General features: G+C 43.7%; 1 protein-coding gene across 10 annotated transcripts in view; it reads left to right on the forward strand.

Annotated features, from left to right (window-relative positions):
- The window catches only part of AGAP1 (ArfGAP with GTPase domain, ankyrin repeat and PH domain 1), a 393,739-nt gene that overhangs the window by 348,823 nt on the left and 18,230 nt on the right, over nt 1-26,686 (forward strand). For all 10 annotated transcript variants that reach the window (XM_080399845.1, XM_080399846.1, XM_080399847.1 and 7 more), the window contains 2 exons: nt 823-913; nt 7,190-7,412. In XM_080399845.1, coding sequence (XP_080255971.1) covers nt 823-913; nt 7,190-7,412 — 314 coding nt within the window. The remainder of the gene's footprint in view (nt 1-822; nt 914-7,189; nt 7,413-26,686) is intronic.

Consider the following 26,686-nt stretch of genomic DNA (forward strand, 5'->3'; position numbering starts at 1 on the left):
ACAGGTCAGGAGGACACATCTCCACATGACCGTACTTAAGACCTGGTTCTGATCCAGCTTAAAACAGTCCATTGCAAAGAGTCCAGAAGTTTCTCCAGCTGATGGTTTTATTCTTAGAGAGCCCACAAGTCAGTTCAGTTGGATAGAGCTGAACTCCTTGTATGTCATGACAGTCTCTCCAGGTCCAAGTAGGGGTCATTGGCAGGTCATCATGGAGGGAATTTAAATGGGAGCTGTCTGATTAAATCTGACCTTTCGATGATAAAGGGGTTTCAGCTGCTTTTGCAAACCATCCCTTAGTCTTCATTAACCAAAGCATATGCATCAATAAAAGAAATTGATTTTATAAAATAATATTCTTATCTAATTTATCTGAAGAAGCAAACCCACGCTGTGACTACTGTTCTTGTGAATAGCAGGGTTCATTTTCAAGCTCGATTTTCTTCTGTGCAGTCTCCCCACTTGTTAGAATCAAGGCTGGAAACCCCAGAATGCTGGGAGCTCCTGCACAGGATGAAGAGAGCCCTGGGAGAAATCCCGAGCTGTCCAGAAACTTGGGAGAAATCCCGAGCTGTCCAGAAACTTGGGAGAAAAGTGGAGTCTCTGCTTGACAGGCATGGACTTGCAGTGCTTGGAGTTGCCAAAGGATCACCATTTCTTGAGAGGCAAACCAGAACTTGAGGTTCCTTCATCACATTCATTCAATCTTCAATCTTAGCAATTCTAAGCTTTAGGTTTTGCCATTTGTTCAGTCAACAGTTGTCATGTCTAATTTTATTATGTTCTTATTTGTTGTTTATGCATTTGTTTAAACCTACACAGTCCCGCCTGACGAGTCAGAATGAAGCCATGGCCCTTCAGTCCATAAGGAACATCAGAGGCAATTCCCACTGCGTGGACTGTGAAGCACAGAGTAAGTACGGCCACAGGACTTCAGAAAATTGACCTCTTCTCCTTGGCTAAGATTTCTGCTTGACCAAGGCTTAGGTGAACACCTGCCATGTCTTTTTTGGTATTACATCCCATATGTTGTTTGCATCTTTCTTCTTCATTATGGAGTTTGCTTAATCAGACTTAGTTTATGTTAATTTATACTTAATAGATGCTGTGTCAGATGCATCCTGATCTTTTCCCCTTGTTTCACCTGCCACTTTAAATTGTCAGCATTTCTTTATTTGCTTTTGAAGAAAAGGCAAAAGTCGTTTGCTGTTTGATATCGGTTACTTGCATTTTCCTCATATTTTGCCCATGTGCTATGGTAATATTTTCAAAGAGGTAGAGCTTGATTGGTATATTTTTGTTTTGGTTTTTTTACTTGTCAGAAGATACCAAAGAGGGTGCTCATTATATCTGGATACTAGAAAACCGATTTGGAAATTTTTCTTTTCTCCCCTTTGTGTTTCTTTCCCCCCCCCTTCTTTTTTTTTTTATTTTTTAAAACATATACTTAGTGTTCAGAAAAGTGTTCTTGAGAATACTTTGAGCTGTGGTTCACCTCACTAACCCTGGCTAAGGTCGTTATTCTGGTGCTCTTTAGTTCCAGGGGTTTGCAACAAAGCCACAAAAAGGAAGTAGTCTTGCTCTAAAGCAATTAGTTGTAGAAGCAGAAAAAGAACTTGTGCATTTTTATATCTTTGATAATGGAAAGTCAGAACTTTTCTTGTGATTTTTACACGTGCTTAAAATGGAAAAATGGTCATTTATTTTCCTTCAGGTATAATTTAAAAAAAAAAAAATAAAGACTTGCTGTTTAGGATTTTGACTACTGGTCTAAGCCATTCTAACATCCCAGTTAACTGTAAAATAAACATTCATACAGAAGTGCAAGTGCTTTTGCACGACTAATTTGCTGCCTGTATAGTTAGCAATTCAGTTGATTTGGTCATCCACCAAACAAACCTATTATCCCCTGCTTCACCCTTAGAAGGCTTGAAGGGAAGATGGTTGGAACATTAACAGACATTTAAAATAAAAAATATTTTTCCACACCGTGAAAAATCGTTTCACATACAGACTGGTTTTAGGTGCTTCTTTTGTAAACTGTCAGACATTCATATGCTGTCTGTAGGACATGGATCAAGAACAAAGGCAGCTGCCCTGTCCCCGGCGGTTCAGCACGCAGGGATGTGAACCCTGGCTGAACAGGCTTTGAGCACCAGGACTGGGATGCTGTCAAAACAGCTTGTTGACCTGCTGGAGGGAGATCCCAAAGAGAAATCTCACAGGGTCTTCTCACAAACAGAGGGAAATAATAGCAACATTGATAAATTAAGGTCTTTACGTTCCACTTGCTAGTAATCCAGCATGTGATAAACAAGGGGAGATGTTGGTTTGGCTGGTATTTTAACATACACAGCCCAAAGCGACTCTTTATTTATTAGTGTTCTTCCACATCGACCTGGTCAATGTTCAGATTTACACCAAAGCTTTGATAGAGTTCAGGTAAAAGGCATGTAAGATGCTGTGCTGTATATGAGAAGGACAGGGTCTTCAAGTGACCTAGATGTATATTTAGCTCATTTGAAGTACTCACTGCTGTCAGTGAGCAGACCACGATGGCAGTGTTACTGATTTCTGCTCCAGTCTGTCTGTACAGCTGTGGGTGGCATTTTCCTAGACCCTGCTAACTGGTCACCCAGGCAGAGGGGGGACGTGCGACCCCTTCACTGCAGATGACTTCCCACGCCCACCTGTGTCCTTCTGAAGTATCCGTGATCCATTTCAGCTCTGCCCAGAGCCCACGCTATTCCCAAGGTGTATGTTTCTCTCCCCAGACGTGCACGTACCCCAGTATTTATGCAGCCAAACTAGATATTTAATCAGGAAGATGATTGTGCAAGTAAGCAGCACATTCCCTTCCGTGTCCCCCCCCCTCCTTTTTTTTTCCTCCATTTCAGCCAGGTTGGTTTTGATCCAGATTGCTTCATGGATCAAGCTGGCCATGTGTGCATGGTTGCCAGCAGGAGGGATGTGCCAAGAACATGTTGCTGGGACAGGGCAGGGTGGGACTGCCCTTTCTGGCAACACCTAATGCTCTGTTGTGTAGCTTGGAGGGGGGGGGCGATTTTGGAATCTCAACTGGAACCCCTCGTTTGTATTCTTGGCGATGATTTATATCCTCTTGGGTTATCCTTGCCATTTGGCCTTCCTAATTTTAAGGCCGCTGTCATTCCTTTTGAAAAATTTGAGATATTTCCAAAGCAATGTTTCTTAAAATGTAAACATGGATATGAGGTGTACCTCAGCCTGCTGCTTTTTCTGCCAGACTTTGTTGTAATTTCTTCTCTCCCTTTCTGTCCTGCCTGGGCAAGTCCTTACCCCCGGAGCATTTAGCATTACAAACACCAGCACTCTTGTGGAAAGCTTACGTATTTTGCATCTTCACAAAGCCAGATGTTTGGGAGCAAAGGAATATGAGATGTTGCTGTCCCTCAGCTCTATTCAAGAGCCATCAATCTTCCACTTCAGAAGTCTCATTCTTCCTCTTTCTAGAGCTCTTTGTCTTTGTAGCACTTCACCGCAGCACTTTGTTTCACCAGGGAATTTCTGCCTTGTTGTATGTTAATCAGCAGCAGTAGTACCAGCAGCATCTGTGTGCTGCCAGCCTTCTGGCCTTTGGCGGTCTCAGACTTAAGTTTTTCAAAAGCCTTTTTTTTAACGTTCCCATCCCAGAGCAAGAAGTGAGACCAAGTGCTCTTAGGTGCTGGAGTTTTTGCCCAAGAAGATCTCGTTTCATGTTTCAGAAGGAAACTGATGTTGCCTTTTCCCAAAGCACTGGAGTCCCAGTGCTGACTTTGGTCTGGAGAAGCGACTGAAGATGGTCTGATTGCTTAGGCAAACCCAGCTGAATTTCTGCCCCTGAAGGATTTTAGCTCTCTGAGCCTTACTACTGAAAGAGCAGGTGAGAGGGTAAATGTGAGTCACTCTTTCAAGACACCTGGAAAGCATGGAATGTCAGGTCTTCTGTTCTAGAGGAAAACAGGGAGGGCTTAAAGACAGTGTCTCATCACGAGCTTTCCAGTCCAGGTGTCTAATAACTTACTGTGATGTATTTTGTATTTCAGAGCTAAACACTGAAGTAATAATTTGAGTGACCCTGGCAAGCCTACCATAGCCAGCACAAGATTCAATTTTATATGCAGAACAGAAAAAAAACCTCAAAGAACGGGAAAGATATGAACTTTTCTCTCTCTTCTGCTCAGACTTGGCCTTCACTCCTGCTTCTTCTTTCCCTGGCTCTTCTGCTCCTCCCTTTCAAGATTTCTCTGCTCAGCCCAGAGCTATCTTACACATGCTGAGCTCATGAGGATTTAGCATAGCAAAGCCTTTCACCAGCCACCTCGGGTCCAAAGGGATGAAGGAGACGTTGGAGGGGGGTTATTCTCCTAAAAGAACTGGTCCAAGAGGTTTCACCTTCAAATGATCGATCTGATTGAGGTGCAAGTCAAAGTGAGGGGGAGGGTTTTGGAGAAGAAAAGAGCTAAGCACCTTTAATACGGACAGCTGAAAACTGTAATCTGGATATACATAGTGGTGTTACAAAGCCCATATTTTGTTTGACAAATTGTAAGTAAGCCGAAGAGAGGAAAACAGCTTTATAGCATCTGTAGCTGCATTGAATGGGCTCTTTTTTTTTACCATCAAATCCAGATGCATGCATACTGGAGAAGAGTCTGTTACATGCTTGCAAATAATCTGAGCATCCTCCAATTTAGAATTACTCTTAGCATCAACAGGAAAAGGGAGCTGATGTTTTTGTCATCTTCTTGGGAGAAAAAAAAAAAAAGAAAAAAACAGCTTAAATAGTTAAGCTTTACTAACCACTGGTGGTTCTTTTTAGTATAAATTAGTGATAAAAATCTTCAAGCATGAAATTTTGAAAGTGCTCAACTACATATGGCAAGAGGAAGGTGCAGACAGGAGCAGTGAATTGCAAACAGGGACAACCCTGAGCATGTAGTTTACAACATCTTGCCTTAATTACTGGTGGGTAGTGACTTCTGTCATCTAGCATACATCCTTTTGAGAATAATTTTTCATGTGCACATGCAGAAGCACATGTCCTAATTGACATCATGTCAGTTTTTTCCCAAAATCCATCGAATGCTGCCACTTGTCCAAGCTCCACATTAAAGCCCCATCTTGATACACGTTATCCAGTGATAACCAAGATCAACAAGTCTGTTTTTTTCACTGGATGTCTGTAATGAGCTCAACACTTGCCTTTCCTGGTTTTCCACCTTCGAACTCAGCTGTGTGTTGTCAGATTTTTTAAATTTAAAATACTGTCTTGTCAAAATTTCATGTAACTTCATGGTTATCGCATTGGTGGATTACTTCAATCGTACCAGCACTGTCAATTTGAAGTAGGTGAATATTTTAAAAATGTATTCAGTAGAAGATAAGACTAGATGTGCTTCAGGTATGCAGAGATATTTGCGAGGCAGGTCAGATCCTTAACATCAGTTCTGTTAGAATAATTGGAAAAATATAAATCAGTATTTTTTCTCTTGCTTCATTCTCCGTTTGTGCCTCTTTGGGCTCATTGTGCACTTTATTTTTGTGAAGATAACCCTGGCCTTTTCAGGTCAGGGACAGAGGTTTCATTCAGAGTCACAGTTTGCGAATTTAAAATTATTATCTGTTGTGTTTAAGCTTTTACCGACAAATTCGTATTTCAGGTTTTTTAGTGTTTCAGATATACTACTGCTTCCCCCACTGGTGAGACCCCGAAACTGGTGGAGGTGACCTGAAAAAATAGGCAGGAAAGGAGTTTGTCACAGTTGTCTTACCAAGGACTTGGAAGGCATGGCAGGAGTTTTGTCTCGCCTTATTTTTTAGAGATGTGAAATGCTGTATATTCCCAGTATAAGATTTGGTACGGACAGGAACTTTTTAAACAAAAGATGTGGTTTTCTGCTCAAGTGAAATAAGATGGGGAATTTCTCTTGTTGGGAAAATTTTTAGATTTCTAAGGACTCACTGAAAAATGTCAATCAGTGCCTTCAATGAAATGCAGGACTTTGAAAGGAAAGCAGATAATTTTAATTACATATTTTTTGTCCAGACATGACATGCAAAGAGCTAGGAAATGTTTTATTTCCACATATTTTGGCTACCAAAAATAACTTTTCAATTTTGGATTACACAAAGTCAAAATGAGTCTTTAGATGAAATTTTCCCAAATGGAAGGGGACGCTGGAAATTCATGTTCTATCTGCTCTAGATTTTATTTAGATTTGAATAAAAATTGCCTGCCCTCTCAATTAATCACCATTTTCCTGCTTGGCATTTGTGATAGCCTACTAGTTCTTCGGGAGGCCCAGGGTAAGGCGAGAAGAAAAGATCTGACAGCAGGGGGGGAGGAAAAAAAAGCCACCAAAAATTCCTCCCATCCATCTTTCACCGCATTTGTTAAAATGAATGTTTGTTGGAGAGAGGGAGATTCATACAAATCTAGATTTAAATAACACAGGACAGTGACAAAAAGCGAACCATCTTGGGAAATGACTTTGAATTTCCCAGCTTTTGTCAGGTTTGCCGCAGCCTTATCGTTTGCGGGGTTATTTTTTGTGTGTGCGTGTGTGTGTCGGTGGAATCCTTCTGGCTCGTACACTAAAACTGGGGCTGTTCAAAGTGTCACATTTTCATCTTCGCGCTTATCTCCCTGATCTTAGAGATGAAAACATACCCCATAGTGTGTTAGATGTAAAAGCCATATGTAGGTGATGATATAGATGGTTATTAAGAGAGTTGATGTAGTTAGCAACAGAGATATTGTATCTAGTCGCTCTTTTTTTTTTTTTTTCCTCCTTTTTCCCTTGTAATTGGCTACAAGTGGCTCTAGATTCCCAAGGAGGGGCTTTCTCCACTACTTCATCAGCTGCCTGCCACTGCGTTTGTATTTTCTTTGTTTCTTCTTTTCTCTCTTAAATCATATGTTTCTTTTGACTCGAGGTGGAATGACACAGCTTTTGAGATCCCTCCACGGTATTTTTTCACTCCCTGAGGGTTTCTCAGAAGGGTAAGTGTCTCCACAAGGCAAAACTGACCCTACTGGAAGCCCTCCCAGGACAGGGCACATGCATTTTTTTGCCCCCAGAGCCAAAGCCTTTATCCACAAACATTAACCAGAAAATTTTATGTAGGTGTTTTGTTGTGCTAATTGCTTGTGTCGCTTTTCTCATAGACCCTGACTGGGCCAGCTTGAATCTGGGAGCCCTCATATGTATCGAATGCTCAGGTATACACCGCAACCTTGGCACACACCTCTCCCGGGTCCGCTCTCTCGACCTGGACGACTGGCCTATAGAGCTCATCAAGGTGATGACTTCTATTGGGAACGAGCTGGCAAACAGCGTCTGGGAGGAGAACAGCCAGGGCCATATGAAACCTTCATCAGACTCCACAAGGTAGGCCTGCTTACTCCATCTCACCGTGGCATGCGGCGGGTGGCGGGGAGTGTGTTGTACTACAGGTGGCCAAGGCTGCGAGCCATGAGTACATCAATCCTCGTTTGGGCCTTTCAGTTAGAGGCAGGAGGGCGCTGCAGCATTTTGCAACGTGGACTTTTAAAAAATTCTTCCTTGGAGTACGCCTTGTAAAAATCCTTACGTGTATTTATCCTCACTGCATGCTCAGGAGGAACGTGTGCCAGGGCAGGGGGCGTCAGAAGTTGAGTGACCCCGTTACTTTCTCACTCTTGTGAAAGTTTCCTCAGCAGCTCTACAAATTTTTTGTTCAACTGACTGACCAACAAAACCAGTGGGAGACTGAAACCTCCTGGCTGGTTGTTCCTCGATCTAAATTACACTGTCATGCGTTGCTTTTGTTTCAGTCAGCTGCAGAGTTCCTGGCTCTTGGACTATCAGTTTATGATTAATAATCTGCCTTCAGTAGTTCAGGCTCTCCCAGGAATTTGGACCTGGCCATCAGGTCTTTCGGTTCCCGTCACGGCTGTTGGGAGTCCTGCTCACTGTGGACTTGCTTACTTTTTTTTCATCTGATCTGTGTGAACCCGTAAGTTGGTGGGGGTGTGCGTTTCCTGTCACAACAGTATTTTACCAAACTCTCATAGCTCAGCACAGTGAAAAAGTTCTTTCTGCCATATGTTCTCCTACCAAAAGCTAAAGGGGTTTTCTGCTTCATTTATCTGATCAGTGTCTAAGAAAGACATTTTGAAAATACTTCCCTGATATTAGTAGATGTGAGATGTAAGTGCTACTAGTTTTAACTAACGTATTGGCTTGGGGGCAGCAGGGTGACCTTTGGCAGGCTGTGTTTCAGCACCAGGGGGTTGAGGCAAGAGAAGGACCTTCTGGACTACCTTGCCCAGCTGGGCCGACCTTTGAAGTTGCCTTCAGAAGTGCATTATTATTGTCTTAGGGGTTGCTCAGCCTGCATCTGAGCGCCGCTCGGTCCCCAGGTAGCAAATGGCACGGTGGAGGTTTAGCTCTGGGTGCTTGCCTCCTGCATAGGAGAGAAATCAGAGGGAATTATATTCTGATTTGATGTATATCTCTGGGCCCTGCTTTTTTCCAGTACTAGATGAAGTGAAACTATAACCTGGGAGCATATACCTGGGCCACCTCCTACGGTGTAGGAGTAGGTTTGTACTGTTGTCTGTAATAAAGTCAACTGTTTCTTATTGCATTATTTCGTTAGCACTGAAAAATGAATTTGTGGTGCCACCTTTGGTTCATCTTCGAGAATGAAGCCAGTACATTAATCAGGCTACTTAGATGAATGACTGTGCATATAAAAATGTTCAGGGGGACCTACACAGAGGTTTTGTTCCTGCCTTAACTGTATGTCTGCTGTATGTGTGTATATTATTAGACAGCTAATGTAACGATTTCATCAGGTGGATTGAAATCAACTTACTGCTGCCTTTGTCATTAGTATTGCTTTAATCTTAGAGATACTGGATTGTTGCACCTAGCAAAATACATGTTGCTCCTTACTAGTGAGGTGAGTTGGAGAGATACCTCAGTTCTAAATACTTAAAAGGAAAAGGCTTACACTCCACTGGATTTTTGTTCTTAAAAAAAAAATAACAACATTATCTTAATATGCGTATAAGAAAGATACTATCATGAAAAATCTAAAATACATGTGACTGTGATGAAAAGAGAGCCATCTATTTGATTCAAATAATTCCGGGTTTTATGTTTGGAATTGAGTTTTACTTACAGAAAATCAACTTTGTTCTCTTTGTATTTCATGCTCAGGGCTTATTTTAATTCTTCTTTGTTTCTGTACATCGTTACGTTTATATTCAGCTGCTTATGTGTATCAGTGACATAACTGCACTTTCTTTCCTGACCTATAACATTTTTGGACAAAAAGATTCATTTTATAAATATGTATTTCCAGCTCTGTGTCCAAGTGCACACTTATGTGATAGAAGAGCTGCTAGAAAATGTAGAATTAAGATTATGTGAAAATTTTCCCAAAGAGCAATTGTAATCTTGCTTTGCCGCTCACATTTTTTCTGCTGTTTGAAAAGGCAGTCCTTTCCAGATATTTATGTGAAAAATACTACTTCAGCCCCTGCTGCAAAGTGTGTGCCTCCTTTTGTACTTTACTTTGGTCTCTACTAGCATCATAATCCTTCTGTCCAAGTTGAGGCAAGAAAGTAAGTTCTTTTAGATGGAAGTTGTGCGTTCCATTTTCTCGCTGCTGTTTGCAGTCTTGCATGAGGAATCCGATCAGAAGCAGCTACAATGGGCCGGAGGTGGGTTTCAACAAAACCCCCTTTTTTTGTTGTTGAGGGACTGAAGGTGGAAGAGGCAACTGAAGTTGAGGTACTGGAGGAAGAGGCAAGAAAGTGAGCAAGTAGGAATGTGTTGGGGAGCCGATTTGGAGTTCTGGTGGAGGAGGGATGGAGGGAGTCTCAGGATATTTGGAGATGAGGGAGGAAAGAAGCATTCAGAAAAACTCCTTCTGAAGGGGAAGAGAGCTGAGCTGGTGTTGGGAGGCTGTTCCTGCCCATGCTGGTGAGCTCTGGCATCAACCAGAGTCTGAGAACCACCGTGTGGGGAAGCTCACACACTCAGTGAGCTCCTGCCTTACGGAGTTCTCACCAAAGCCCCATCAGGTGGCAGAGGGAAGTACTCTCATATTTTCCTCCCAAGTTTCTCCTGAACTTTTTCATATCCCAGTTCCCTCGCGCAGCCCCACTTACTACATCTGTCCTACGTAGTGCTGCCATTTTCAGTTACACTTCCTATGCTCACTAATCCACCCTCCATGGCTTCCCACACATTTGCTCAGACCTTCAGGCTGTGCCTGCAAACAAAGTGTTGGAAACGCAAGAGCAGAAGATTTCTTAACTGTTCCCTCAACTGCTCAAAGGCTTAGCACAAAGCATCAGTAAAAGACCTCAGATAAATACAATCTTCTCACACGTTTCTTTATGATAGACGCGTCTCTTAACTCTCCTGCCTCTGCTGTGCCACCCCCGAAGCACCAGAAGTTGTCAGCACAGTGATGGACCCTCTCTTAATAGGGCCTCCTTGTAGAGGGGACAGACATACGTGGGTTTCACCATTTCATGTTGTGCCTCTCTACTGGAGACGAAGCCATCAGTGGAAACCCACGTGTTTTCTCGGGTCAGAAAAAGGCTTATTGGCTGCTCCACAGATACTGAGTGTGTTGGGCTGGGAGGCTCAAGGAGCATTCGTGTGCTGGACTAATAGGAACCTGGAAGTCTTGACATAGCTTCAAAAGAAGTCCCTTCAGCTTGGGAGGAGTTGGCACTGATCACTGAACCATCGCAGTGGTATCCCGTATGTTTCTGTTGTGCAGAGGGAAGAGTGGAGAGACCCAGAGAGACTGATATTTTACAAGAGGGATTGCCAAATGGCTACTCCAGATCACGGCGTAATTAAAGGAGTCTTACTCAGGGAAGCATCACCAATATTTCTAAAAACAGAGCTATGCCAGGCTGTGAGTACAGCCTGTATTTTTAATTTTGTAAGCTTGAAAATGAGATAAACATTACCCAAGTTAAACCACATCAAGTATACCATACCGCTGTCCTTCTCCACTCCACTCCAGTTTGTCTCAAACTCTTTCTCCAAGACAGGCATGGAGCAAGATAAACCTGATAGTGTATTTTGAAGGTCAGAAAGGCTTTCAGATTGGAGGGTGTGAGCTCAAAGCCTGAGAGTTTTGTAGCAAAAGACATTACTCCTGTTACTTTCACCAAGCTTTTATTGCCCAGGTATGTCCTTTAATGTTAACACGTGCCAGGTCTCGTCAAGCCTGAGCGGCAGGTTATAAAATAAGCAGATCTCCGGGTCATTCGGTGCCTCTGGATCAAAAGCAACACCTTGGATGGCCTCTGGCATTGAACTGGACGGCAGCGCAGGTTATGGGAGCACAGGTGCAATGGGATCCCCAAGGAAGGAGCGTAGAGTAAAGCAGGAGCATGAAGCAAAGTTCAGACGCAGGGTGTTGACATGATTTTGGGGAGGAAAGAGGAATAAACACGAGCTCCTGGTGAGCAGGAGAAGTTGGCGAAGCAGCAGAAAACCCAAGCGTGGGCAAACAACATGAATGCAGAAGGAGACCAGCTGGCCTCTGAGCGGTGGTGTCTGTGGGTCCCTGATTAGGTCAGCTTTGGAAGGCTGGTAATTGGTTCCAGCAATTACCAGCAGCCCTGAGAACCGCCGCTCAAACTTCGGGAGCCCTGTGACAAATTGAAGCTGACTGCTGGTGAAGGAGTATCGACTTCCCATTTCTAAACAGGGGGATCATTAGTCAAGAAAAGCATCTTTTAATTACTCGCAGGAAGAAAAAAAAAAAGGGGGGGGGGGGAGGAAAGATCTTTCAGTATGGATCCTGCAACAACTGCCTGTTTTTTTCCAAGCGTATTCAATATTAAATTTATTGTCTTGGAGGGGAGGGGGTGAGCTCGGAGAGTTTGCCCGCGGTCCCTCCTTCAGTAATGCGGGTTTAATTTGGAGTGAGAAGTCAAATTAGAGTAAATCAATGTTGCGACAATTAACTGGGTCTGGGGATGAGATCAGGATTTTCCCCTCTAATTGCTATTGATACTGTGTAAGCACACTCTTAAAACATCGATTTGGAGCAGTGCAACGCAGGAGTAGCCCGGTGGGGCAGGGGCAGAACTGCTCCATGGAGGAATGTCAGAGCTGTTGGTAAAGCTGGTGTGAGGCATCCACAGCGTGTTTGGCCCAGGCCTTTTGCACTGGTACGTAGGTCTCCTAGCAGATATTTAGCCACCTTCTGGACATGCCTCACATGGTTTACTTTCTCCACATAATATTCTTGCCTATATGGCTTCTGGTTTGCAGATTTGCTTGCCACCATCAGCTTCCTAAGATGGTGATGTCCTTTTCCAAATGAGACAAGCTGCCACCATCCCTCTGCCCGCTCCAGGAGGTGACTAGCTACTCCCTGGCCCTCACCCTCTTTCTCTGAGCTCCCAAGGTCTCCATCTCCATCTTGCTGGGAGGGATGTTCCAGGAACAAGGCCACCTCCACCAGCTGGAAGCTGCTGGCCCAGAGGAGGGAGGGCAGTGTCATATCCAGGCACCATCCCAGCCACGTTTTTCGTTCTGCTGCTGACGTGACGCTGAATGTGTGCATTAGCTATGTGCAAACGTTATAGGGCTCCATCATCTCTATGTCTTTTTGAGAATATTCATAAATAGGAAGAACCTCCATCAAAAGTGTCTTTTTAAAGCAAGGGATGAGCGGTTAGTGGAAGCTCAGGTGCAGTTCTAAGCTCTGCCGAGGCAGCCCTGGGCAGCAGCTCTTTAAATGGAGCTTGGAGCATCTGCTGCAATTTTGCTCAGGTTGTCTGTTTGCATAGCAGTCACCCTGTTTATTCTGGTTACCAAAGGTTATAAGAAAATAGAGAAGTTCTTAATGCTGCCTGAGAAGTCTGGAGTTAGAAGCCAGCAGTGTCAGGAATTGACTTTCACCTTCCAACATAAGATCCAGTTTGATCCCTCGCTCACTAATGAACTGAATTTAATGGTGTCAGAAAAAACATTATGCAGCTTGACTATATTTAGCAGACTTTTACAGTCCTAAGCTGAAGCCTGGCTTGCTGGTTTGAGGCTAGCGTCCACTATGCTGAGCACGCGCTGGTTTCTGGGGGGTAACTGGGGAGTCACTTCTACGAAAAACGGTAAGCCGTGCCTTCTATGAAAAAAATTAAACCATGGCTCCCTTATTTCATAAAAAATATTATTCCTTCATTATGGATAGCACAGATAAAGGGCAAGCCCAGGGAAACTGAGTAGTTAAGATCCCGGGTTCATATCCTGAATCTTGTAACGATGCTCCGTTTCATCCCTCTCTCATTTCTTGTTCCTTTTGGCCATCAGATTGCTGTTATAGTCCTGTTGGTCTCCGATTCCTGGCATAAGGCCGCAGCGTTACAAATGGGGCCTGGGGGAAGGAACATCAGTACCTCTCTATCCGCGATTGTCAGGTCTGGTTTCTTAGCGGTTCTTGGCCTGATGAGGTCAGTGTTTTGTGCCTTTTGAATGCTCCTCCATGCTTGACACCTTTCCCATTTCAGGGGTGGGGGAAGGGTGTTTTTAAAAATAAATTAAAAAATAAAAAAAAAAAAAAAGATTTTATTGTGAAGGGCTGACCAGAACCCATCTGCAGTTGGGTGGCATCTGCTCCCCACATGTCACTTCCCTCATTAACAAGCAATTGAATTAATTAAATGCTACTCAGAACACGCATAACAAGCTACCGGCAGTGTCCAAATTAGCACTGATAATCAAGGATGATTTCCTTTATTATCCTGCTAAGTGGTGTGCAGGCTCTGATCTCCCTGTCTGCCCTCATCTATTTACATACCCCCAGCTTCTGCCTTTAGAAGCTGAGGTTATCTTACCTAGTTAATTTGCCACGATCACCAAGCATGGCGGATTGATATTCCTGCCTCTGCTGAAGCAAACCCCCTCCTTTCTCCCCCTTTCCTTCCTCCCCAAGCCTGGTCCTTTGTATCTCAAGCTCACTGATAAATTAAAAGCCACCCCTGTGGTCTCTCAAGTGAGTAATAGAGGCAGAAATTTCATTTTGCAACTGGCTGATTTAATGATCCAAAGGGTAATTAATGGCCTGATTATCTTAATGTTAAATATGTCCGGCAGCAATTACTGTGACCTCCCGCTTGTCAAGGTCCAGGCTATGCTCTTCTTTCAATTAAGTTCTCTGGGGCTTAATGGTATGAATAAACTCCTCTGATTCTATCATTCCGGACTCTGAGATTTAAGCGAGCTAGGGGCTCGTTTGGAGTTTTAATCAGCCCGTCTTCTACTTGAGCGATCAGAGTTAACAATTATAACAAGGACAGTTTAACTTTCTTTCTCCCCCCTCCCCCCCCCCCCCCTTTATATTTTTATTTTATCTTTTTTTTTTTTTTTTTAAGCGCTTGGAGGGAATTTTGTTGGCTGCAGCGGCAGCTTTGCTAGACTAGTCTCTCCCTATATAAATTATCATGTGAATGCCGCTGTTTTTCCATTTGACAGGCTTAATTAATTGGCAGGAGCGCCCAAAAATGACAGTGCCACTAATTGCAACTCCAAGTCCATTTCTGTCATTGCGGCACGCTTGTCAGCGGGCATGCCCCACTCCTCGCCGCGGCCGGAGTTTGTTGACGTTTTCCATTTCGGTTTTCACATCTTGTCGGGGAACGTGATGGGATGTGATAGCCCAAGATGTGCCTTTGGGTTTTCCAGGCATGCAGTTTGTGTGCAAGAATGACATTTACTGCCAATAAAGTTTAGACAGCTGGGCTTCTGCCGACCCAACAGCTGCTAGGGGACTTGAGGTTTGACTTAAGATATTTCAGCAAGTCCTATGAACGGGGGAGACTTTGGGAAGGAATTAATAAAAAGGAAAAAAAAAAACCCAAACCCACCAATAAACCCTGAGAGTTGTAACTCACTCCTGGTCTTTCTAGTGGCTGAACTACACTGAACGGCACATCTCCCAGTGAGCTGGAGTTCTATTAGCTCTGTTTTGGACAGCAGATATTTCATAAAGATAATGAGGAAAATGTATAAATTATTAGTTAGAACAGTATTGCGTTTTCAAACGCACACATAAATAAAAAGACTGATTCATTGCTGCCAGTAAACTAAAACCTTTCCCCGTATGGCTGTAGAAATGAACTGATTCTGACATGCTAGATTGCATGCTTTCAGATCAGAGTAATTGTAATTGTTTTAAAATTAAATTTAAAAAAAAAATAAAATTTGTCACTTACCAGTAGCTTCCAGGAAATGCATCTAATAAGAATAACTAAGTGAGGCAAATGAAACGCCAGCTTGGGTGGCGGCTAGTCGGATTTCACCGTTTGGAGGCCTCAGAAGCTCAAATGCAATACTCCAAAGATGAAGGTTAGTAGTAGTACCGTCTATTTTATTGTCCTTGTTGCTGCTTGGCAGACCTTGTCATCCAGGAGCTGATCTGGTAAAACACCGGTGCCTGTACAGCGGCGTGGGAGATGCCTGGATGATTGAAAATAAAAACAACAACAAAAAACCCCTCGGCCCCAGTTGTCCAAGTTAATAAGCGCTTTAGATAAAATGCTCTCTGGTTCAATTTGCGTGTTTCTTGTGTGCAAATCTGTCTTTGATAAAAACCCAAACACTTTGTAAACAGAAGCCTAGTTTACAATTATTATAATCATTCTCCTCGTTGCCTGTGAAAGAGAAACCTGCAAAGGAAGTATTTCTCTCTCCTTCTGCAGTGCATTAGAGCATTTCTTAAAAAGCAGAGATGGAAAAGACACAATACTGATTTTTTTTTTTAGATTTAAATAACATAAGTACCACTATTAAATTCTCTGAATATTTAGATTATACGTGTATGTAGGCCTGGCACGCTGCTCTCTGCATTCATACTTTGCGTGGAACATACATACATGCTCTGTGTGTGCTGTGATGTCTGTTACGGACCCCTGCGGCCAGTGGAGATTTCCACTGACACTGGGTTTATCGTATGTCCTTTTCATCTTGCCTATCAACTACCTTCTGGACAGTTTGCCCAGGTATTGCTGGTGTAGTGTAGAGTTTTTGGAGAGAAGAGTCAAAGAAATCCTCATTGTTTTGGGTTTTTTGTCATTGTCTCTGATGTCTCTGGTGTTAGACTATCCATACATTCATTTGTTGTTTGTCCTTTGAAAAATTTCTTTGAAGGGCAGGGGAGAGCAGAGTGTTTCAGCCTTGTTTCGATACCTGCTAGCTAAGACACCAAGATCCTTCCTCAAACCCAGATTTTACGGGAGTGGTGACGATACAAAAATGAAGTGGGCCAGAGGCAATGGTCAGGCTTTGAATACTGAACTGAAGAGGACGGAAGGGCCTTCAAGGGGCTTTGAAAAGAGAACAGGTAGCTTTGCTTTCATTCAACAGGGGAAGAGGAAGGGAACAGTCTCTGTATTAGCAGCTTTTTGCCATTTTCTTAGAAGTCCGATGACATTTGGTGGGTTTTTTCTGTAACATGTCATCCCCAGGAATTGTGGGAAACACTCAGCCCTTGTTTTTGAAGGTAGCTTTCAGTGTTGATGAAAAAATTAAACCCACTCTGAATACACCTAGAAGACTTGAAGCAAGACATCCTTGAGTGTATTAAGGTTTCCAAGTCAGAGGGGTTTGAGGACATCCTGCCTCTTGAGGTTTCTGCAGGCAGAAAATAAAAGACTGAAATGTTCAGGACAGGCAATAAAAGACTGAAGTGTTTTACCTTGGAGGTACAGTCAACCCAAGGTACCTCTGCTCTGCTGAGATTCTTGACAATTTTGGGGTCTCTTTTTGTATGTATTTAGCTGCCACACTGAAAAGCACCAAGTTAAGCTGAAATTCCCTAAAAAAGAAGTTGATGAGCTGTTATACTTTAGGAAATCTAGGGTTCGAGTTCAGGACTCAAGCAAGGAGGATTTCTGTCTACTGTATGAACAGTGGTGAGTGAGGCAGTGGGGAGGTATATTGGGAAAACAGTATTCATAAGTCAAAACAGTATTTGTAAGTCAATAATCAGCTGTCAGAAAAAGTGGTTGGTTGTTTTTTGCTAGAAGAAGCAGCGGTTTGTCAGTTGGCTGCTTGTTCTAAAGGTCTCAAAACAATGTAGGATTTTGACTTCAAACAATTTACCATTTAGGTATGGACCGATTGTTTCTTGTTTTGTATTGGTTCTCTCCCAAACACCTAGCAGAGCTACAGAGCAGCTCAGATTTGAAGACCAAAGTGTCTTCATTGTGATTACACATCTTCTTGGCCATAAGCTACTTGAAAAGGTCAACACAGAATTTGCCAACAAAGAGATAACTATCACCATATTTATTAGAAACTACTTGGGCCAGTGTTTAACTGTGGTACTACAACAGAGGAATGGAAGAGCTAATTAAAGCAAAGACCTCAACTTCGAATGAGAAAGCATTGTATATTGTATTTATAAATTGAGGGGAGGTATGGCTTCCATCAGGCTAATGGCCAAAGGCCAGTACCACTGAAAATGAGTCAGATGCCAGCCACTGCGGCTTAGTCTTTCTCCAGAAAATTCCTTGATACCTTCATAAGCATTTAGAAGGAAAGTAGAAATGAGATTCAATCGCATGCTGCAGCAAATTCAGCCATAACAAAAGATGGACAAGAGTACCTATATGACAGTGACATTGCCCGTCCCTTGATGGCTGCAGCCTCCCACCCATCTAACTGCAGCCATCGTTGCAGACTTGCAAAGGGACAGGTCCCCAGGCAAATGCCCTGTTTCAGCCCAGAAGCCAGACCAGGATAATGGTTAGCTCTTCTGCAGAAGTGCAGAGATGACCAGGTAATTTAGTTTTCTCTAGGGTCTTGAAGACATCTGGAAGGCTTTTACTGAGAAAGACGCATTGGGCTTATGTGCTGTGTTGCCCTTCCACCCTTGCAGTCTGTGTGAGCACTGTGTCAGTGGAAAGGGAACAGTGGGAGCTGGTGGCCAGGGGCGAGGGGGCAGGTGGAGGCAGGCCAGACCCTCCAGCAGCAGCCCACAGCTGGAGCACATCAGGTGTAAGGTGACACAGCGCCCTGCTGTCACTCCTCTGCATCAAAATACCGATCGGCGATGAGTGGGTTTGAAATAGGTAACAGGTGGACTCTAGAGTACATTTCTCCCTGATGGATTTAAAAAATAAAACAAAGATTGCTGCCTTGCCAAGCTTCGAATTGGCCGCATGGACTGGAGAATGAAACCGAGCTAGTTGTGAGGTTATTTATGGTGCTTATTTTAGCTGTTTATGATGAAATACCTGAATTAGGAGTGCAGTGGTAGTGCAGCTTTACAGTCAGAACTCCGAAACAGGGTAAGCACAGCACAGATGAGTATCTGGGGGGGGGGGGGGGGGGAACACCACCACCAGAAACTTGATTAAGCTCACGTGCTCCTTGTTTTCAGGGGTTAGCATCTGTCAGATCAGATGGGTTTTTACTGGCAGGACAACAGATACTTCTGTGACTGCAGGAGCAACTCCTTGCTCAGAACCACAGAAATGATTGAACTTTGCAACAGAACGTTTACAGAGGAGTACATTTACATTAGCCAGGCTTACTTGAACCCATTTTTTGTCATTTACACTGAAATTAAGTTCCATACCACTCCACGTATGTGTGCGTGCACATCTGCTACTCCACAACACCTGAGGAATAAATACGGAGAGTTTCATCTTAAATATGGCAAGCTAAAAGCAATTGAAAAATGAAGTTTACTATATAAAGCATTGGGCAGCCTTACCAAAGCGATCTTTGCCCTCACTGTCTTTAATAGTAGCTATTTTATCGGTTACTTCCGAAAGGAAAAGCATTTAACACTTGTGTTGCTATCGAAATTCAGACGTTTGCAAGGCTGAAACTTGTAATAATAAAAAGGCCAAAAAAAGGCAGTTGAGGAAAAAGAATGCCAAATGCCAAGCGTCAGCTATTACGAGGTTCCTGGGGTCAGATCCAAAGGCTCATCTGTGAGATGCGTTCAACTTCGGAAAGTACTGGAAGTCGAGTGTTTGCCGCTGCTGAGGAGCTCAGTGAAGCTGCTTAGCTGGCAAGGGAAATATCTGACATATTAAAAAATACATATTTTATTAGAAAGAAATCTTACATAAAAGGGGGGGGGGTGTTTGGGGTTTGTGGCGGGGGGAGGTTAAGCTTTTCTGTGTACTTGGTGTTTAACCTGTTCTTTTCATTTCTCCTGCCCTAAGGTCGTGGCTGTCTTTCTGTGTCAGGTCCCACCACATGTAAAGTGGTTAAACTAAACGTATAGTTCGGATTGGTTGCTATATGTGGCATAGGAGCACTTAAAGTAAAGCCACTTTATTCCTGGTTTGTGCTGCTGAAGCTTTATTGTAGAAATTATTTTTAACGTTTCTACATGCTTTTTCTGCTGCTAAGAGATTTATAAACCAATTGTGGTTAAATCTGAGGACAGGCTGTCACTGGTCAGGCTGAGAGGGTGGTGAGGGTGGTCCTCACGTTACCTTTTTCCCGGGCTTAGCTCAGATGGGACGTTAGGGGAAGGTTGTGTTGTATGGGCAACAAGCTTGCGGTAGTCGTCACTAGCGATGGCGATAGTTGTGTTCCTTCATCCTCCCGCACTGTTTTTGACCATTTCAGCCTCCGGAGGTTGTTTGGATGGCAGATGGCTTTGTTTGAGCTGGTGGTACAGCAGAGAAAAGAGCATGCCTAAAACCAGCAGTGGCGATGCTTAACAGTACTTTACAAAAAGGCAGTGCCTTGCCGTGCTACTGGTGGCTTTGCTGGCCAGTGACACTAGGCACGGAAGCAGCAGCATGCCTTTGCTTTGGTCGTGGCTACAGAACCTGCAGGGCTCCATAACAGTAACTGTGACCAACTTTCTTTTGTGATTTTTTTCCTTTTTTTTTCCTTTGTTTAAGACTGAGCTTTGTTTCTGGCTCTGCAGGAAGCTGGTAGCCTATGGCAAGGGACTGGGGAGATAAGACTTCAGTAAGATAACTAAATGAAAAGGGCAGCAGTGAAAAGATGGTGCTGGCTTTTGACTGGACTGAAACTTGATATACACATCAGCCCAAATGCAGTTTCCCCACGGCTCTCAAATATTATCCGTTTGTCAGAGGCAATGCGCTTACTGCTGGATTTTTAGATGTGCAGGTGCTGTGGGGGAGCCGGCAGTGAGCCCCTGAAAGAGAAGAGTGACCAGAAGAAATAAGACCACCATCACTCTAGCTTTGAAGTAATTAAGTAGCAGGCTAAAATATGTTGAGGTGAACACAGGTGACGAATCGGCGCCTTTAGAGGGTAAGAATTAGAGTGAGATGAAATGCCTTACTGTGCTTATTAACTAGATTGTGCAGACGGTGCAAAGTCCTGTCGCTGAAGCATTTTTTGTGCGAGTCTGCAGAGACGTATGGTAGTGAGAAGAAGCCATCTCTTAATAATTGGGAAGCCTCAAAAGGTACGGATGGGATAAGCTTCAAAAAGTCTTCATGCTGAACAGATGATTATGTCATGGCCTAGAAATCTCCCAGCTAACTTTTCTTTTTCCCCAAAAGATTTAAATTTTCCTGGTTTCATCCAGGTCAGAATTTCTAAGTGATGGTTTCATCGTATTTTCACTTCTCGACAGCGTCAGGCAGACTTGGAAAAGAGAGGTGCATGCACAATCAAATCACAACGTCAATTAACATTTTTAAGACTCCTCCGCAAGTGGAAAGAATAGGATTGTGTCACTGTAAAACTGAAGGGTATCTTCAGCCTCCAGCTTGAGATAACATCCGGAAGTTGACTTCTTTCCTTTCTCATCTCAAGAAGCAAAAGTTTGCAGCTCTAATCCTTTGCTAATTACACGCGTGTGGCCCTGTCTGAGCCTTTCCAGACCAGATCTGCTTTGGTCATTTTTGCAACTCCCACAGCTCGGACCAGTCATAAATAGTTACCTGAGATTGCTTGAATTGGCATGTTGCATTAAGGCAAAAAAAGGAGGGGAAAAAACAGCTACAGAAATTAAAGTCACTTGTTCGGACCTCCAGTCAAGGAGAAATAGAAGATTTAATGGATTTAAAATATCGTTGCAGTTGCAATTTTGAGTAGCAGTCAGAACTGCGGTTCTGGTTGGTATAGCTGCACCCAGCTGTGGTTTCAGCTGGCTGCCGTGGACACCATCCCCAGTGGGAGGCTATTGGTGTAGGTCAGCGCTTGCTTTGTCAGGCACCCCTTGGGAGAAGACGAAGATGTACCGGCGTGCCCGTGCTGCACGCACGCTGCGTGTGACCCGCACAGGGGCAGGTACCCCAGGGTCTCTGGGAAGTGTCCAGCCCCCTGCCTGCACATGGGGTGACCGTGTGTGGCAGAGGCTTATTGCACACAGCCTTTCCTCGCCGTTCGGATCATCGGGTATCTGTGAGCCCAGGCGGGCTGAGCACTGTGGCCTTAGATTAGCCTGGCTGGTGATCTCCAGTGCTATCTGTTAAAAAGGACAGGTTTCCAGGCTGCGGAGAGACACAGACCATGATCTGCAACATGTTAATGGGCTGGGGGGGTCAGAAGATCTGCCCACATTCTAGCTGAGGATCGGGCCCCTCTGAGGCACACAGTGAAATCATTCATCTCATCAGGTCACTTCTGGAAGTAATGGCCGTTCCCTCCTGTGGTGTAATGTGGGTCTTACGTTGAATTATGGTTTGGTTGGATCTTTTCTTGTTCACTTTCTTATTTAAATAGAACTCCACTGGCACTAGCATTTGGCAGGCAGGATACAGGTTTTTCTCCAGGATGCCAGGCTATAAAACAGTGCTGAGCTGATATGTTAAAGAACTACATTTAAAAAAAAAAAAAAAAAAGGGGGGGGAGGGGGGAACATCCCATAGCTTGAAATGTGACTGGGATAGGAGCTGTGCAGACAACTTCTTTATACTTTTTAGAGTTCACCAACCTCATTGCTTGGCTTACTGCTGTAGGGCAAGTTAATTAAAGCCAACAGAGAATTTGGAATTGGGAAAGGGGAACATTTCTTAATTATGTTGTGGAATTTCTTTCTAATTCATGTCCTTTCAAAATGCGGTCTTTGTGAAGCCCTTTGCCTGTGGCAGATCAGCAGCGTGTCACTGGCACACAGGTTCACTGGTGCCTCCCTGAAACGTATCTGGAGGCCAGATAAACTCAGCAGCCAAAGGTCCCTTTAAAATCCAAAGTATCCGTTTTGTGTGACAGGTGGCAGTTCTGTTACAATTAAGTCACCGATATTTTGAAATTTTTTTTAAGGACGTAGGGTGGTTTACAAGGATCTCGGGGTGTTTGGAGGGGACATGTGGAGGAGCAGATGAGATGTAGGGATGCATGGAATGTGCAACGAGAACACTCAAAATGAGATGATAGTAGAGAGTGTCCAGAAAGTGACTCTTCTGATAAAGTTTGGGACTCAGGAAGTCAATGTATGTACAAATCAGATGTTTTAGCTGGCATTTGTTGTCATATTTGCATTTTTGTGGAGCCAAACAGCTCGTTGGATACCAGTGTATGTGTTAAGATGTGGAACAGAAAGGATGCTTCAGTAGTGCGAGAAAAACGCTTCAAAAAATTATGAACATCAAACGTGATACTGTATTAAGAGGCAAGTGTATGTGACATCTTGGGGCAGAGAGGGTTGGTTTGTATTTTTAACAGGCAAGAGGTGACAGACCATCGCTGCTGCAGTGGGGCATACAGGAATCGATCCAGTCTACACAGAAGGCTTTCAAGGTAAAGCAAAAAACCAGTATTGACAGCACAAGAGTAATAAAGCAGTAATAAAGAAGAAGCTGCTTTTATTACTCCTCAAATTTGAGACAAATAACTTGGGCTCAACAGAGCTTCTCGTCTTGCAGGAAGGTGTGTAACGCAGCTCGCTGAGCAAGAGCAGGACTGTGTGTTTCTGAGGAGGGAAGTGGGATGCAGTGCCTGGCTTCTCTGCAGGGAAACTGGTTGAGCCTCCAGTTAATCATGAGAACAATTTGTCAAGCAGTATTTAATGGACAGCTTATGAGTGTGTATGTGGGCAGGTTAGCTTGTAAATTTGAATGTGCCTATTTTCTTTGACAGCAATCAATAACTGTGCTGTTTATTAATGTACTTTGAGAAGTCTTCTCAGACTTTTTATGATTGGTCTGGGCTCTCAGATCAGTCAAAAAGAAATGACAAAGCAGAGCAGGACTTTTGTGTTTGCAGTCAATATCGCGCTTTGGTTTTCATGCAAATAGAGGAACTGTAATAGCTTTTGCATGGGCTTGTTTGTACCACTCGGTGCAAGGCAGCAGACCTGGTGAGGAGGGTTGGACTGCGAAGTTGGTGCCAATATCTACACAAGCGTTTCGGTCTGGAGCAGGAGAAGGCACTAGTTTGGTTCACAGGATGGTCTTGGTCCATACAAACCCGATTCCCTTTGGAGAAACCCACCTGGAAGCTCCACATGCACCCAGTGTTAGCTCCAGGCTCTGCTTTGAACATAAGGGACCAACCTGTGGTGCTTGGGACATCCTGTATAGTTGGGTATGTTTGATTCAAAGTATGAGGCTCGATTAAAGGTAAAGGTAATGCCCCTGGATCGTTAATGTATAGGGTCCTTGGCACCAGCTGCTCCAACCTACACGTCTGTTGGTGCTGCACTGCTGTGTTTGGCCGTGTAGGCAGAGCCTGGGCGTCCCACAGAAAGCAGTAGATTGAATGATGTTGCCTGGCCCAAACCCAGCAGTCGGCTCTCATTTAAATTGCTTGCTTCCAGGTTTCTTCAGGGTTTGCAGTACAATCTGGGGGACTTTTGCTAACGTCCAGTTCTTGCTGGCCTCAGAGTAGTTGATTCTGGGTTTTTAATGGCGTCTTGGTAAGTACAGTTTTGTCTGAGGTGTGTATATTTACCAAACATATCTTTATCAGGCAGAGCAAAATAACATATAAAATATGAAATACTATTTTGTATATGTATATAGTGCCCTCTCGCTATTAGTTCAACACTCAGGAAAACTCATTTCACTGCTTAAAAAAAAAAAAAACTAAAAAATATTTTCTGGAATATGCAGTTTGTATCCAAGAGTATATTGGGTAGCACTTTGCAAAGCATGTAAATAAACTTTGGCTCATTTGGGGACAGGGAATGCATCTTGGGCCTTGGTTAGAAATCTGAGCTTCCTTTTAGCCAGAATTACAGCAGCAGGGAGAGTGGGATAAGTCTCACAACAATTCCGCTTGATATAGGGACCGAGGTGGGTGCGTGTCGTGACCATAACTTGCCAAATTAGAAAGGGAATTTCAGAGAAGAGCGATAAGAAAGGTTTTGAGTCTTCAGTGGGTATCTTCAGAAGGATATGCTTAAAGGGGGTTAGTGGAATGATAATAATCATGGGGGGATAGAGGGATTCGCAGGCATTTGGAAGTGATACGCTCCTTGGAAAAATGGGTCTTGTGGTTCAAGAAAGTGCTCCTAGGAGGAGGGGGTGAAGTTGAGCAGAAGTGTTTCAAGTGGTTACTTCAAGCTGTGCAGTCACCTCGGAGAGAAAGCTATGAAACCCACCACTAGTAAACACATGATGGGGAGCAGAGCAAAGGACCCAGTGATCTAGGGGGCTGGCTTTACTTTCTAGATTCTCTGAATCTCTGATAAGGAATCTCAAAGCATTCAGCAGCTATAGCAGATTTTTTAAATATTTCTTCCTGTTTCATGTCGAGTCCTCCATCACTCCAGAAGACTACAGAAATCAGCTGAAATCAAGATCTAATTCCAGTGCTCTTTCCTCCCACGTCCCCTGCTCCCTTCTTGCATCCGCTGGATGTCCATTTCTGTAAGTTTTCCCTTCAGAACAAACCTATCATTTTTCACCACAGGATATTTACAGCTTCAATCAGTGCCAAATTCAATTGGCTTCTGATCTCATCGCTGGAAGTTATAGATGCAGATATTATTTGCACTGTGGTTAATTATGGAGCAATCAAACTTTGGCTTTTCCACTGTAATTTCCTCTGCCAGCTAATTTAATTAATCACCCCCAGCTCAGCTCTTCCAGCTGCGACCGGCAGGGTCATTAATTAGACATGTGGTGGTAGCTCATAGACCTGTTCCTGTTAAGGGGCTGCTGCCCACTTTATCTCTAAGGAAGCAATAGCTTTTTCCGAACCATCCAGGCAGGATTCGAGGTAGCTGCCAGGTTATTGTATTCCTCAGAGGTGGAAGTGATTCCCAAAAGACGGACTGCAAGCGAACAGCGGTATTGCTGGGACTGCTGGCACTCAGCTTGCCGGGCATGGTTCGACAAGGCAGGACTGGGATCAGTTCCCATCAAGATGCAGTTTAGGGTTTGACCCTGCAGTTCTCAGTGGTCCATCCTCTTTGGTCTGATCCACGAGCTAAAAAATAAAAAATGCTCAGAAACATAGTAGACTTCCTTCTGACTGTTTGGGGGAGCTGCATGGCTTTTGTCAGATGGAAAATACAAAATTTCCTAATGCTGACAAGAAATCAAAACATGCATTTTAATTGCCAGATCACATCGATAATAGGAACATTATTTTTCACTATAAAAGCTGTACAAATTACCCAGCTAGGTCTGTCAACGTTGTTTGGTTCTCAGAATAATCAGTAGGCTGTGGGGTTTTTTGAGGGTGGAAGAACCTTTTACAGTAGACAAAATGGGTTGATTACTTACAGCTTAAGGATCTCATCCTGAACGTTATCAGCAGAGGGCAAGTGATTTGGGACATGTGATGGCCAAGCCTAACAGCCCTGGGAAGTCCAAGCATTTTGCAGGGAAGACAACAGATCCTTAGCCTTTGCTCTTGCGTGGTCTGTTTTGATAGTCAGCAAAAGCAGACCCTGTCACTGGGTCCTGCTCTGCATCTGAAGTGTCAAAGCATCCTCCAAAGTCACCGTGTTCTCAGCTTGCAAATACAGTTGTGAGCATCCTTTGGTTTATTACCAGAATCACCTTCATCCTCCTTGAAGGACCCCTCCTTGGAGGGGCTAGCAAAGCCCCTCGTGTTCCCATCACACCACATATTGATTCTTGGAGTAAGTAAGCTAGAAAAAGTGAAAATCGCCATTGTAGCTGTAGCTTTTGGGCAGCTTTTTCAACAACATGCGACAGCTAGCTAGTTTTACTGCACTTTGATTTCAAACCTGTTGCAAAGCTGTCATTTCTAATCAGTGCATCTGTCTGCCAGCGGTAGATTGCTGATGGATTAGCTGGAGTCTCCCCACTTTTTTTCAGAATAGACAAACTCCACTCAAGACAACTGTTTTAATCATCTTGGGTCACAAAGCCTCCTTTCAGACTCTTCTGTCCAAAACATCCATCAACCCCACCCAGTAATAGCAAACTGCAAATAAAAAAAAAAATCCCTTCTCTTTGCCGTGTAACTGTAACTGTGCCTTTTTTAATAGCAAAACAGCACTGTGGACTCGGGCGAGAGCTCCCTTCTCTGAAGGAGGAGAAGGTGCTTCTGATGCAACCCTCCCTTCAAATGCACCATACTCTTCACTGGTGGCTTTTTTTTCTTCCTTGTATCTGTCAGAAGAGCCCCTTAGTCTGAACTGTTGTGGGAAGAAGCTTTCAATAGAAGGTCCCTTCCTTGCTCACAGTCGGGGAGAGCTTCAGGGATTTTCACAAAGACAGTTCAGCAACTGTTTCAGAGTGGAGGGGTCACATCTGCTTCTA

Source organism: Falco punctatus (genome assembly GCF_963210335.1).
Source record: "Falco punctatus genome assembly, chromosome: 8".
NCBI classification, from domain to species: Eukaryota; Metazoa; Chordata; class Aves; order Falconiformes; family Falconidae; genus Falco; species Falco punctatus.